Raw genomic sequence first — 15,630 nt, 5'->3', positions numbered from 1 at the left:
AATGTGAAATACCGGAAAGATGAGGGCGAACCTTTGCCCGATCCTTTTTTGTATAGGCAACTTGTTGGTAGTCTTATCTACCTAACAATTACAAGGCCCGATATCTCCTATGCTGTTCATATCGTCAGTAAATTCATGCACTCACCTCGACATCTCAATCTTGCGGCAGTTCGTCGCATAGTTCGATATCTAATTGGGTCACCTACTCGTGGGTTGTTTTTTCCCAAACAATCAGCTCTTCATTTGACAGCTTATAGTGATGCAGATTGGGCTGGCTGTCCAGATACTAGGAAATCTATCACAGGATGGTGCGTTTTTCTTGGGGATGCCTTGATTTCTTGGAAGTGTAAGAAGCAAGAGAGTGTCTCTAAATCCTCTACAGAGGCCAAGTATAGAGCTATGTCTGCTGCGTGTTCAGAGATTGTGTGGTTACGTGGTCTTCTTTCTGAACTTGGATTTCCTTCAAGTGATCCTACTCCACTTCATGGTGATAATACCAGTGCTATTCAAATTGCTGCAAATCCAGTGTATCATGAACGCACAAAGCACATTGAAGTCGACTGTCATTACATCCGGGAGGCGTTTACTCGAGGTGTTATCACTCTACCTCATCTTACTACTGATCTTCAAGTAGCTGATGTTTTTACAAAGGCTCTAATTTTCTGTGTTAAACCTCTATTTTGTCATTGACAATATTGTTAGTGGGGAAATTATTGTGGATGTTGATGTGAATACCCAATCTTTAGGGAATATATGGGATCTTAGTGCTAAATGTGATGATGATCTTCATGCTAATTCCTCCAATAATTGTGAAAGTGATTCTTTTGAAACTCATGACGTTAATCCTTCAAATTTTGTGAGAATGTGTCTTGTGGTATTCATGATAGTGCTTTTGAAAATGATTTTTTGTGATGTTAATGGTGTTAATTCTTTCAATTCTAATGATAATGATGGCCTTGAGTCATTTACTTTTGATGATAATTCTTTGTTAAATGAACATGTTGGTGAATTGCATGATATGCTTTGTAATGTTGATGATGATGCTATATATATTCATGATTTGCTTGGTGAAGAAAAGGAGGAAACGGATGGAGATTTAAGGGATGTGTTGTTAAGTAGTGAAAAAGAGGAGGAGAAGGAAAGTGTGACTATAGAAAAAGAAAATGAAGAAGAAAATTTGAAAATAAGAATGTGTTGTTTGAGGAAGTTCATTGCAAAATCATAGAAGAGGAAAAGAAAGAAATAAGGGAAGAGAGTGTAGAGGAGGAAGTTGAGGAGAAAGTGAGAAATGATGAAAAGGAGTTTGGTGAAAAGAAGAAAAATGAAAAAAGAGGTAAGTTGGAAGAGAATAGCATACTCACGACATGGATAGTTGATAACCATTGGAGGAGAGTATGCTATGCATAGAATTAAAGGAGTTTGTCAATGCCCGACATTTGTGGGCATATCTCGAAGAAAGAGTGGATGGGGCAAAAGGACTTGTCCCCGTCCAAGTATTTGGAATGAGGGCTTGAAAGTTGCGTCGGGCTACGGACGTTAAACGGAGCGCTTCTCGGGAGGCAACCCGAGGTTATCTTACATTTTTATGCATTTTGTTTTTGTTGTTTACTTTTGCTTTCAATAAGTTTTGCATATGCAAAATGGGAGGTAAAGGATGCTCATATTATGTCCTGGATTCTTGGAAGTGTGGAACCCTCCATACTTCTCAGTCTCAAGCCTTATAAGACCTCTAGAGGAATGTGGGATTACTTGAAGAACGTCTACAACCAAAGCAACTCAGCACGAAGGTTTCAATTGGAGCTTGAGTTGAGCCAACTCAGTCAAGGGAGTATGTCAATCCAAGAGTTTTATTCTTCATTTGAAACTCTTTGGACTGAATACACTGATATAGTGTATGCAAATGTTCCTTCTGAAGGACTAGTTGCTGTACAAAATATCCATGAAACCAGCAAGCGTGATCAGTTTTTAATGAAGTTAAGGGGGGAGTTTGAAACAATCAGGTCTAACCTGATGAATAGACAGTTAGTTCCTTCAATGAATATTTGTGTATGAGAGCTTCTTAGGGAAGAACAACGGCTCACTACACTGGCTGTCTTGGAGCAGAAAGCTCAAAATTCTACTCCAATTCCTGTTGCCTACGCTGCCCAAAGGAGATCTAACGGAGGCAGAGATATGACTAATGTCCAGTGTTATAGTTGCAAGAATTTTGGTCACTTTGCCAATAATTGTACTAAAAAATTCTGCAATTATTGTAAGAAAGCAGGGCATATCATCAAAGAGTGTTCCATTCGGCCTCCGAAGAAACATGAAACTGCCTACAATGTCTCGGTTGGTCCCTCTAGTGTCTCCAATGCTGGTCAGTCTACGATTACCCCTGAAATGGTCCAACAAATGATAGTTTATGCCCTATCAGCCTTTGGTTTTTCAGGTAACAATACTTCTGATTCTAAGCCTTGGTATTTTGATTCTGGTGCTTCCCATCACATGACCAACACTGCCTTGCCTTTAAAAAATGTTCAAAAGTATAGTGGAGATCTTCAGATTCATACAGCAGATGGAAATTCTTTACCTATCACAGCCGTTGGTGATATTTCAGCTTCTTTAAATAATGTTTTTGTGTCTCCTAAGTTGTCTACTAATCTTATATCTGTCGGACAATTAGTTGACAGTAACTGCACCGTTCAATTTTCAAAATCTGGTTGTTTTGTGCAGGATCAAGTGTCCGGGAAAATGATCGCGAAGGGGCCTAAAGTGGGACGTCTTTTTCCCTTGGGAATAAACAAGAATATGGTCTCGACTACGAAGAAACATTTGCACCAGTTGCTAAGATGACCACAGTGAGAACCATACTTGCTATTGCTTCCTCTCAATCTTGGGTTTTACATCAGATGGATGTAAAAAATGCCTTCTTAAATGGGGATCTTAAGGAAGAGATCTACATGAAGCTTCCACCTGGTATGCCAATGATAGCTCCACATGAGGTTTGCAAGTTAAGACGTTCCTTGTATGGTTTAAAACAGGCACCTAGGGCCTGGTTTGAGAAGTTTCGCGACACTCTTCTCACCTTTTCCTTCACACAGAGTCAATATGATTCCTCACTCTTCTTTCACAAGACAACCACTGGTATGGTCTTTCTCTTAGTATATGTTGATGATATTATCATCACTGGTAATGATAATGGGCTGATTACTAAGCTTCAAAATATGTTGTCCGGTACATTTAAAATGAAAGATCTTGGGCATCTAACATATTTTTTAGGGCTGGAAGTTCACTATGAAGATCATGGTTTCCTCCTAAACCAACATAAATACATTCAAGATCTCATTCGGATGGCTAGTTTACAGGATGCTACTGCTGTTGATACACCAATGGAGGTCAATGTGAAATACCGGAAAGATGAGGGCGAACCTTTGCCCGATCCTTTTTTGTATAGGCAACTTGTTGGTAGTCTTATCTACCTAACAATTACAAGGCCCGATATCTCCTATGCTGTTCATATCGTCAGTAAATTCATGCACTCACCTCGACATCTCAATCTTGCGGCAGTTCGTCGCATAGTTCGATATCTAATTGGGTATCTTGCGGCAGTTCGTCGCATAGTTCGATATCTAATTGGGTCACCTACTGCAGTTCGTCGCATAGTTCGATATCTAATTGGGTCACCTACTCGTGGGTTGTTTTTTCCCAAACAATCAGCTCTTCATTTGACAGCTTATAGTGATGTAGATTGGGCTGGCTGTCCAGATACTAGGAAATCTATCACAGGAGATTGGGCTGGCTGTCCAGATACTAGGAAATCTATCACAGGATGGTGCGTTTTTCTTGGGGATGCTAGGAAATCTATCACAGGATGGTGCGTTTTTCTTGGGGATGCCTTGAAATCTATCACAGGATGGTGCGTTTTTCTTGGGGATGCCTTGATTTCTTGGAAGTGTAAGAAGCAAGAGAGTGTCTCTAAATCCTCTACAGAGGCCAAGTATAGAGCTATGTCTGCTGCGTGTTCAGAGATTGTGTGGTTACGTGGTCTTCTTTCTGAACTTGGATTTCCTTCAAGTGATCCTACTCCACTTCATGGTGATAATACCAGTGCTATTCAAATTGCTGCAAATCCAGTGTATCATGAACGCACAAAGCACATTGAAGTCGACTGTCATTACATCCGGGAGGCGTTTACTCGAGGTGTTATCACTCTACCTCATCTTACTACTGATCTTCAAGTAGCTGATGTTTTTACAAAGGCTCTAATTTTCTGTGTTAAACCTCTATTTTGTCATTGACAATATTGTTAGTGGGGAAATTATTGTGGATGTTGATGTGAATACCCAATCTTTAGGGAATATATGGGATCTTAGTGCTAAATGTGATGATGATCTTCATGCTAATTCCTCCAATAATTGTGAAAGTGATTCTTTTGAAACTCATGACGTTAATCCTTCAAATTCTTGTGAGAATGTGTCTTGTGGTATTCATGATAGTGCTTTTGAAAATGATTTTTGTGATGTTAATGGTGTTAATTCTTTCAATTCTAATGATAATGATGGCCTTGAGTCATTTACTTTTGATGATAATTCTTTGTTAAATGAACATGTTGGTGAATTGCATGATATGCTTTGTAATGTTGATGATGATGCTATATATATTCATGATTTGCTTGGTGAAGAAAAGGAGGAAACGGATGGAGATTTAAGGGATGTGTTGTTAAGTAGTGAAAAAGAGGAGGAGAAGGAAAGTGTGACTATAGAAAAAGAAAATGAAGAAGAAAATTTTGAAAATAAGAATGTGTTGTTTGAGGAAGTTCATTGCAAAATCATAGAAGAGGAAAAGAAAGAAATAAGGGAAGAGAGTGTAGAGGAGGAAGTTGAGGAGAAAGTGAGAAATGATGAAAAGGAGTTTGGTGAAAAGAAGAAAAATGAAAAAAGAGGTAAGTTGGAAGAGAATAGCATACTCACGGACATGGATAGTTGATAACCATTGGAGGAGAGTATGCTATGCATAGAATTAAAGGAGTTTGTCAATGCCCGACATTTGTGGGCATATCTCGAAGAAAGAGTGGATGGGGCAAAAGGACTTGTCCCCGTCCAAGTATTTTGGAATGAGGGCTTGAAAGTTGCGTCGGGCTACGGACGTTAAACGGAGCGCTTCTCGGGAGGCAACCCGAGGTTATCTTACATTTTTATGCATTTTGTTTTTGTTGTTTACTTTTGCTTTCAATAAGTTTTGCATTGATGGAAATTAAATTCTCTAATATGGTTTGTAGTATTGCAATGTGTTTTTTGATGGTGTAGGGAAAGTGATAAATGGCTCAAAGCTAAGAGGTTATGCCTTTCCCACCATGATTAAAGGCAATGTACTTAAAGAGAAGCAACAAGGGGAGTCTCTTTATCTCCCTTACATATTTTTAGTACCTATATGCTTTCGTTTTAAAGTGTGGAAACCGGGAGATGATGTGACATTGTATTGCCTGTTTGAATCCTTCATAAAAGCGTTTTGTGTGATCCTTATAGCCCATAGCACACTTTTAAAGTGTGGAAAAGGGCGTGGCTTTGCATATGACCTTTTGTCTTTCCCACCTTGTGCATAGTGTGAATATCGAGGACGATGTTCCTTTTAAAGTGTGGAAAGGGAAGCACCTTTGTGCTTAAAAGCTTTGATCTAAAGTGATGCTTAGCATAGAATTTTGTATATGTTTGAAATGAATACATTATTTAATTTATCTTAGAAAATGCGTGATTTGAAGGAGTGTTTGATTCTCAATTTGGAATATCCCTTGAAATAAAACCCTTGTTCACTTTTTAAAAGTTGTTGATTTTTGTATGCTTGTATGATGTTCACCTCTCATTTAGTCCGGACCATGGTCAAGGAGGTAACGAAGTGGGAGTGTGCACCTATCAGCCCTAGTAAGATAATGCTACTAAGCCCGGAAAATGAACATAATTTTCTTCACTTTTGCTCTCCCGAAGGTGGCGTGAGGGGTTGTGAAGGTGTTGCTTGTTATATTTTGTTCAAAAAAGAGCCCAATGAGGCCAAAACCCCCAAAAGAGCCCAATGTGGCCACCTTAGGAATATGGAAAAAAGGAGAACCGTCTTGCTAGGACATTTGGGGCAACCATTGCACCGTCTTCGAAAAAGCGTGCATATCCACGTGAAGTCGGTTGTCCTGATGCAAGGTCTTGGGAGACGAGAAAATTTAAGAGAGCCTTTCCGCCAAGATTCGGGCACCCATTGCACCGTCTTCGAAAAAGCATGGAGATCCATGTGAAGTCGGGTCGCCCGATGAGGTTATCAACCCATTTATCCGCTTCCAATTAAATGGACTCAATTATCAATTTCGAAATTAATTCCAATAATAGTTTTATCAGCCCATTTATCCGCTTCATATTTTCTGTGTCTACACGTACTTGTCTCATCAATGACTGCAATTTGCAAATATTTGTCCGGAATATGCAATAAGTTGTTCAACATCAACAACAAAAACAACCAGACACAGATCTAATGCTATTATTAATGCATGACACATGCAATAATTTGTTCTTATCCCTCTTCATAAAGTATTACTCCGTATCTTTATATTAGTATTTCGAATTCTATTCCAGGACCAAATTTGACAGTGTTTTAAAAGTTGTAGGACCAAATATGAAAAAAGTAATAGTAAGGGACTTAATGTTGAAATGGCCAAACTGTTGTGGCATGTGGGATCAAAAGTGGAAAAATATCTTCTTTTGAATTGCAGTCCAAGGAGTAGTAACGTGTTAAACAAGTCATTTAGGACTCAATTGCACTTTTTGCCGGTTTAGGGGGCTTGAATGAAGTTTTTTTCAGTTAGGGGTCTAATTGCACTATCCACCCGACTTAAGAGGGCCAATTTGACACTTTTTCCAATATACTATTATGATTGTCAATTACGAAAATTTTATTTTTTTCATTAGAAGTCATTAACGTAAAAGGAAAAGGAAATTACTGCATTAAATTGATAACCATTTTAATGATTAAGATAAAAGGAAAAATATATTGCATTTAATTGATAACCATTTTTAAATTTTTGGAACAGGTGTTAAGAAAATTGAGTAATTTTCAAAAAATAATAAAGGGGTAAATTTTGAAAATAAACGTAAGAGGTACAATGAAAAAAACACAAGGTATAATATAATATATCTATGCAATCTACAATATCAATATATTTTTTATTTCAATTAAGACCTATCAAGATTAGTTTGTATTATATTCGTTAGATATCTATATATAAAACTCTCTCTAAGTATAAGTCTACGTATGGGCATATACACTGTTGATTAGCTTTTGGGAATAGAATTAGAAAGCTTAATAGCAGTTGGGCATGGCGGCCAAAGATTCATTCATAGTGAATCTCCTGATGATAGTAATAGTTTTGGGTTGGAATGAGATGAAAGTAGTAGGTGCAATCACCACTCCATTCAACCGCACCTGTTTTCCTCCTCATTTCATATTTGGAACAGCTTCCTCCGCTTATCAGGTTGGCCTTTTTCTTCTCTATCTATCTATCTTTTAATCTTTTCTTCATAGCTTTTTGATACAATTAGTATCATGGGTACTAAGTCTCGGGCGTTCGCCGGATTGACCGAGTTCAGCCCTGCTCGATTCGAGACTTGTAGTTGTAGCTTACCATGAGGGATTTGGTTATATGGCTAATGTTCCATTACTTATCCCTAATTGATTTTAAGAAGGATATGACAACTGGATAACTAAAGAATTTCATGGCCAGTTAAGCGTGAGATTGTTAGGTGTCGGCCAGGCCTTGTGGTTAACTAATTCAAAGATAAATGGGTCGAATTTTGTTTAGAGAGCTTTTTCAAGGTCTCAAAATAATGTTTGTGTAGATCCAATATAATGTATCATAACCCAATGGGGTAGCTCAAGTGGCAAATGAGCTCTCTTTGTGAAAAAACCTGGGTTCAATTTTCATAAGTGATGATTCTCCTTGGGCCAACTCCCGTGCCTCCCAGAGCGCGGGTGGACCCGGACATTTAAACGGACAGAGAAAGACCCGGTGAATTTACCAAAAATATATATATGATGTATCATAATTTAATTTTCTTCGACGTTGTTAATGTTGGAATTTTAGTATGAAGGAGCAGCAAGAGTGGGTGGAAGAGGTCCGAGTATATGGGATACCTACACGCACAAACATCCTGGTCTCTTTCATTCCATTAATATTTCATTAGTTTGATATCATTGTGTGTAATATAACTTTGCCAAAACATTGTGATATATTTATGCAGAAAGAATTGTAGACCACAATAATGGTGATGTGGCTGTTGATTTCTATCATCGTTACAAGGTATTGAGAATAGACTCATTGTTAGTCCCTAATATTTGAGATTTAATTGGCTTAGTGTTGTAATTAATAAATTTAGGGTGTATTTTGTTCATGGGTTTACACTTTACACATTACGAATGAGAATCAAAATCATAGTTACTGTTTAGTTGACAACTTTTTAAAACACAAATATGTGATTTGATTACCCTTCAATTAAAAACTTCATTCCCTAATTTAAAAAGCTAAGGGGTATCATTTCAAGTTATTGGTAATCTTTTTTAAGTTTAGATTAGTGCTTTCAGATTTTTGTTTTGATTTTTTTTTATATTGGTGTTTTGGATGTCATTATATTATGATCAATTGCCTTAATTTTTTATTTTTGTATTTTTAAAATATTTATTCCCATTATAGGGTCATACCTTACCAAACATCAATATTAGTAATCAAAACTCATTACTATTACCAAATATTTGATTCCATTCCAATTCCGATTCCGATTCTCAAGTGCGGACCAAACACACCCTATATTCATCATTTAAAAATAGATATTATTAATTATTTGTTGTATTGTATTTAATTGATCTGTCTGTACGTGAGTTATATAGCGTATATATATGTTGTGCAGGAAGACATAAAACTAATGAAAGATGAAGGGTTGGATGGTTTCAGGTTTTCTATCTCATGGTCTCGAATTTTACCATGTATGACGACAATCAATGATTCACGTAATTTAATTTATGTTATTTTATGGTTGATGATCATAACACGTGAAATGAGCTGTAAGCTTTTGCATGACCCAATGCATAAAATCGTCGCATTTGACAACTTGTATGGATAAATACAATAATATAATATTGATTTGTTTTTTAATGATGTTAATAAATCCCGTTTCAAATAGCATAGCTACAATTTACTTAAAGATGTGCTTTGGATTTGTATAGATTTTTTTATAAAAAAAAAAATTAAGAAATTTTAAAAAGGTTTGTAGTATTCGATTAAAATTTTTAAAATATTTTTAAAAGTTTTTGGTATTAGATTCGGATTTTTACAGAGTCTAAAGTCAATGTGTATTCAAATAATATTTTCAAAGTCTATTGATATTGAATTGACGATTGCTTCATTGATAGCTCTTCGCATGATATTTACTGCCTTAACTTTTCTTTCATTCATTCTTTTTTTTTTATTACATCTTTTTGCTGGTAGATGGGAAGTTGAGCAAAGGGATCAACAAAGAGGGTATTGCGTTCTATAACAATCTCATAAACGAGTTGCTACTTAAAGGTTAGTGATTATTTAGTTATAATTTCTATATTTCATGTCATGCTCAGATGGCATGTAGCGGCTCTCCCATATGGGAGGTCGTGAGATCGAGTCTCAGTAGAGCTACAATGTACAATGTAATAGAATAAGTTGTATTAAAAAAAAAGTTTGGCTAATTCATACTAGCCCAATTAGAGTTAACTTGTTTAATTAATATGTATTTAGCTAATACTTTTATTTCTCCATATATGTATGCAAAGACATGAAAACGTGGAATAAGTACATATCGAGTCCTGATTTACACTCTCATATGGATGATGGGAGTGGGTTCGAGCCTTAATGGAGGTAAATGTTGACTTTTTGTGCTTCAGTAGGTTGAGAAAGTAGCTCTTAACGGAGTCAGTAGTACTCAAAAAAAGTACATATAGAGTTAAGTTCGATTAATGAAGCATAATTCAGCGAATCATTATATTGAGCATGTTTGTTAACTTTTTTTTTTTGTTTGAGTAACTTTTTTTTTGTTTGAGTATTACTGTCTCTGTTAGTCTGTTACAATACAGTATCTGTTCATAATTACTTTCTTCATGTATGTATGCAAAGACATCTAAACCTACTAACAAAGAGTCAATGTCGCTTCCACTGAGACTCGAGGCTCGAACCCATCCACCATCTTTCATATGGGAGTGCAATCGGGTGCCACTAGACCACAAGGTCTTGACGATTAGTTTATCAGCTAATTTTGACTTTTTGACATTATTAGTTGTTTCACATGGTTAAACAACAAATATGAGTGTTTGATTAATTAACTTTTTGTTAGAGCTTATTGATCCAAAACGTTAAAATTTAAAAAGTTGCTCAAACCAGCTTTTTCGATTAGCTTTTTGAGAAAGTCATTTCCTTTGATTTTTGAAAATGATCAATTTGACATTATATTGTTATAAGCCTAATACTATATATTGTCAACAGGTATAAAGCCTATAGTCACCCTCTTTCATTGGGATCTTCCCCAGGCACTGGAAGAAGAATATCTTGGCTTTCTAAGCCCTAAAATTGTGTAAGCAAATTATCCTCGTATACACTACTTTATAATTAATGAAACTAATGCACTAGAGATAGCGACGTGAGTCAGGTCTACATAGATCAGTTCGTCTTAAATAATAATGCATGTATCATATCTTAAGTAACTATTTAATTACTTATAAATTATTTAAAAAATGGTTAAATATATTATTGAATTGATCACGAAATACAATTTGATTATTAAATTAAAAAATATACAATTAGATCATTCAATATTTTAAAATTGTGCAATCTACTCCAATACCATTTGTCTCGTAAAAATGATGATAAGCAATATGGCATGACATATGTGGACAAGATTCCACATCATATGTCATGTCAATTGTTTACCAATATTTCTATGAGACAAGAGATAATTTGGGGTGAATTGTGTGATCTTAGAATGTTTAATGATCTAATTATATATTGTTTTAGTTTAATAGTCTAATTTTATTTTTATTCAGTCCAATGATTTATTTGACCATTTTTCTTAAATCATACATAGTATATATATATAATTCACTCTTGTCAAATTCTCTTATGACTTATGAGACCGTCTCATGAATCCTCATCCGTGAGGCATGTCAAGTTTTTTAATAAGTAATACATTTTTCCACATAAGTATTACAATTTACACGATAATATAAGTAACTCTTCAACTCTTAATATTATATTATTTTGATTTAAAAGTTTTATATTTTGGATCACACTTGTGTGAGACCCGTCTCACGGATCCTTATTTATTAGACGGGTCGGGTCGAGCTGAATAAACATGCAAATGTCATACTTATATGCTCAAATATAATACTAATCAGAATAAATTTTTTGCCATTTGTAAGGGAAAATTATACTTTTTTGAAGAAAAATGTATAGTAATAATTTTGCACTTTGATGTAAAAGTATTATATTTTCCATCAAAGTATTACATTTTCCATAATAAGTCATGTTCCCTTTACTTATAAGGAAAAATATAATACTTTTGAGGGAAAATGTAATACTTTTAAATTGAAATGTAAAAGTATTACATTTTCCCTTAAAAGTATTACATTTACCATTATAAGTAACAAAAATTTTATTCCTGATTAATATTAGATTTGAACATATAAGTATGACATTTGTGCGTATAAGTATCACATTTTCACATTGACCCGACTCGACTCACGGTGAGACGGTCTCACACAAGTTTTTGCCTTATATTTTTTCATCAAAAGTATCACATTTTTCGTTATAAGTATTACACTTTCTCTCATAACCAACAATTAAACAATTTATCCATAATTAGTATTACATTTTTTTCTTCATAACTATTTAACCCTAAGTATTACATTTTGATTTAAAAGTATTACATATTTTATCATAAATATTACACATTTATTTATAGGTAACAAACAATTTATATCTAATTAGTATTACATTTTTCAGCATAAGTATTAATTAGACTCTTCACTGTTTGATCTATAATTTTTATTAAAAAAATAAATAAATCTATAATTTTTATTAAAAAAATAAATAAATAAATAAAAAGAAGAAGTAGTACGTCTGACTTAGCTTGCAATAAATTAAAATTGGATGCAGAGAGGATTTTAAGGATTATGCAGAGGTTTGTTTCAAGGAATTTGGGGATAGAGTGAAGGTGTGGGCTACCTTAAACGAACCATGCATGGACTTTTGCCTCATTTGGCTATGACAGCGGCGATTTTCCTCCGGGCCGCTGCTCTTCATGGATGGACAATAATGGCTGCCCTACTCCTGCAGGAAACTCTGCAACTGAGCCTTACATAGTTGCCCACCACCTTCTTCTTGCCCATGCTGCTGCAGCTCAACTATACACCCAAAATTACAAAGTAAATTAATTTTCTTACACACACCATTTTGTTTATGTCATATCTAGGCCGGCAGAATTGCATTTTTTTTTAGTATTGCTGACTCTGTTACAATATAGGATAACACAACGGGTCAACAGTTGCCACCTTCACTAAGGCTCGAACCCACTCCCATCATCTACGTGGGGGTGTTAATCGGGACATCGGATGCCACTTGACCACAAGGTCTTTGGCACAAAATTGCATTTTTAATCCTTCAATTATTCTTTACTAGTTGCTATATATAGTTCCTCACTTTTTGTCTTACAGTACAATATACCCCTCAAATTGGACCAACTCTTGAGTTAAGTTAGTCAAACGATTGACTTAGGAATCACAAGTTTAATTCTCAATGAGAGTGGTCTATTGGCCTTCTTAGTTTGATTGGGTCAGCGGGGTGGCCTTCTTGATTTGACCCAGTCAGTTTTGGACAACCTAGACTAGTTTACCTTGTTTTTCGCTGGCTAAAGTTATAAAATAAAGTATACTTAATGCACACCCTCGATAGTGGTTGTGGATTTCCTCACCACTCTAAAAAAAATAAAAAAAAAATATAACTCTATTGAGTTTAATAGTCATATTGCACCCTAAACTAATAGGGAATGATCGAACTCATCGAAGTACTAAAAAAGTTTGTTTTTTTTTCCATATTTATATAATCACTTTCTAATGGTATGGAATAGATAAAATCTTGTTTGTGTTGATTGGTATAATGGCATGCAGGTGACACAGAAAGGTGATATAGGAATAGTGCTTGTATCTAATTGGTTTGAGCCATACTCCAAAACAACCTCAGATGCAAAAGCAGCTCAACGAGCACTTGACTTCATGTTTGGATGGTAATTCATTCCTACACTAGAATTCTCATAATCTATTTTCTCGGTAGTAATTAATTAAATGCTTAATTAGGAGTTAGCATCCCGATTTAAGAGTATCTCAATAAGCATAGATTTTGAAGAATTTTTACAGATATAACCAAGAGAGAACATGAAAAAAACAAAAAAAAAAAAAAAAAAAAAAACATTCAAGAATGTAATAAGTGGGCGCATGGAGTCCTTGCGCCTGGCTGAGCGCTCTTGGTGCGCATAACGCGCACTAGGGAGCAGTTTTTAATTTTTGATGTGTTTCACACATCTGACAAAAATCAAGGTCTTCCTGTACAAACCTAAATTACTCACTTTCCTCCCTTTCTCATCCATATGTGCAAACCCGGCCACTTGTAAGAACCTTCCAAAATCTCCTATTTGAGATGCTCTAACCAAATCATAAATAAATAAATATTTAATTCGCCATTGCCTTAATTTCATGAAAGGCTTTCATAATCATAAAATTTGACAATTTTTTTAAAAATTTTTAATAATTTTTTACTATGAATTTAACCAAATTGAGGGTGATGAACAGGTTCATGCATCCATTAGCACGAGGTAAGTATCCAAAAAGCATGCGCAGAATTGTGGGTAATCGGCTGCCAAAATTCACATCAGAGGAAGCAAAGATGGTGAAAGGGTCCTTCGATTTCTTGGGATTAAATTACTATACTTCCAATTATGCAGCCAACATTCCTTCCCCTACTAGGGTTAACCTTCGTTATTCCACGGACTCGAGTGTCAATCTAACTTGTAAGCACAACATCTTCAATTTATTCAACCTTTTTTTTTTTAGTTATTTCGAGTAAAAGCATGATCGATTGTGACAGCTTTTTTTTTAAATCAAAATATAATATAGAGTCTATTACCGAAATGGTCCCTCGACTATTGCAAAATTACCAATTTAGTCCTCGACAATTTTTCGTGCCCAATTTAGTCCCTCGACTTTGAAATTTTTAACCAATTTGGTCCTCCGTTTATGTTACCGTTAAACATCCGTTAAATCGGGATCAAATTTCTAATTTTGCTATAGTTAAGTGACTAAATTGATAATTTTTCAATAGTCAAGGGACCAAATTGGTAACTAATTTTTCATTGAAATTGTCCCTTGACTATTGAAAAATTACCAATTTGGTCCCTTGACTATAGCAAAATTACCAATTTGGTCCCGATTTAACGGATGTTTAACGGTACAATAAACGGAGGACTAAATTGGTTAAAAATTTCAAAGTCGAGGGACTAAATTGAGCACGAAAAATTGTCGATGACCAAATTGGTAATTTCGCAATAGTCGAGGGATCATTTTGGTAATAAATATAAAAGGAAAAAGAAGTGGAGTGATTGCCAGACTGAAGATCACTTCAATTACTCAACGGGCACGCGTTCATTGGGCACCCTTGCATGATTCTTAATTACATGAATTTCTTCATCTTTTCTTTTCTCTGAAAAATCGGATTCTTGCACAAAAATCACTCCCTCCTCTCTCTTCTATCACCTTACTATCTCTTTTTCTAAATTATTTAAAAAAGAAAAACCATTAGTCATGTCCTAATAAGAAATAATTCTTTTATGTTGTAATTTTATTTTAATTTCTCCTTTTGCAGTTGAGAGGAATGGAAAACGCATTGGTGCACGGGTACGTACTTGAGAATAGTATGGCAATTTTATATATACACACACATCAACTAAACGATATGATTTAATAATGTGTTGTTATATTATATTTCATCATTTACTCATAAAACAGTTAAATTTATCATGTATTACTTAGATGAAGACTGCATTATATTAATTAGATTGTACAAATTTTGGTATAAACAACTATTTTAACATTTGTATGACATATTATATTGTGCAGACAGGATTAAGTGCATTCAATATTGTTCCTAAAGGTCTTACAAAGTTTATTCTTTACGACGTTAAGAAAAAATACAACAATCCGGTGATTTACATTACAGAGAACGGTAAGAGTAATGTTGTCCTCTTAAAATGGTAAATTAATGCTCCATTTTAGATTTATTTCAATAATTTAAATCTATATTTATTATTTTGTTTCAATCAATAAATTTTTTTTGGGGGGAATATCTTTAGGTATGAGTGATGCCAATATCACTAAAGTTCAACAAGGCGTTAATGACTCTCTCAGGGTCCATTTCTACCGCAGCCATCTCTTGGCCGTAAAGGCAGCTCTTAAGTAAGTTCATAGCTACATTACATGTAGGCATCACTGAGCCATTTGGTCATAATGAATTCATATATATATATATATATATATATATATATATATATA

At 34.8% G+C, this 15,630-nt stretch overlaps 1 protein-coding gene across 1 annotated transcript in view; it reads left to right on the top strand.

The window, feature by feature from the left end:
• The first annotated feature begins 7,333 nt into the window (after nucleotides 1-7,333).
• The window catches only part of LOC116029310 (beta-glucosidase 12-like), a 12,888-nt gene continuing 4,591 nt past the window's right edge, over nucleotides 7,334-15,630 (top strand). Inside the window, 13 exon segments of the mRNA XM_031271252.1 lie at nucleotides 7,334-7,489; nucleotides 8,099-8,168; nucleotides 8,256-8,314; nucleotides 8,919-8,994; nucleotides 9,497-9,574; nucleotides 10,520-10,607; nucleotides 12,188-12,272; nucleotides 12,274-12,456; nucleotides 13,198-13,313; nucleotides 13,876-14,093; nucleotides 14,945-14,976; nucleotides 15,199-15,304; nucleotides 15,432-15,534. Of these exon segments, the coding sequence (XP_031127112.1) occupies nucleotides 7,334-7,489; nucleotides 8,099-8,168; nucleotides 8,256-8,314; nucleotides 8,919-8,994; nucleotides 9,497-9,574; nucleotides 10,520-10,607; nucleotides 12,188-12,272; nucleotides 12,274-12,456; nucleotides 13,198-13,313; nucleotides 13,876-14,093; nucleotides 14,945-14,976; nucleotides 15,199-15,304; nucleotides 15,432-15,534 (1,370 nt within the window).

This window comes from Ipomoea triloba, chromosome 9, assembly GCF_003576645.1.
Source record: "Ipomoea triloba cultivar NCNSP0323 chromosome 9, ASM357664v1".
Lineage (NCBI taxonomy): Eukaryota > Viridiplantae > Streptophyta > Magnoliopsida > Solanales > Convolvulaceae > Ipomoea > Ipomoea triloba.
Note: the sequence above shows the minus strand (reverse complement) of the source record. Positions and strands in the feature narration are given on the sequence as shown.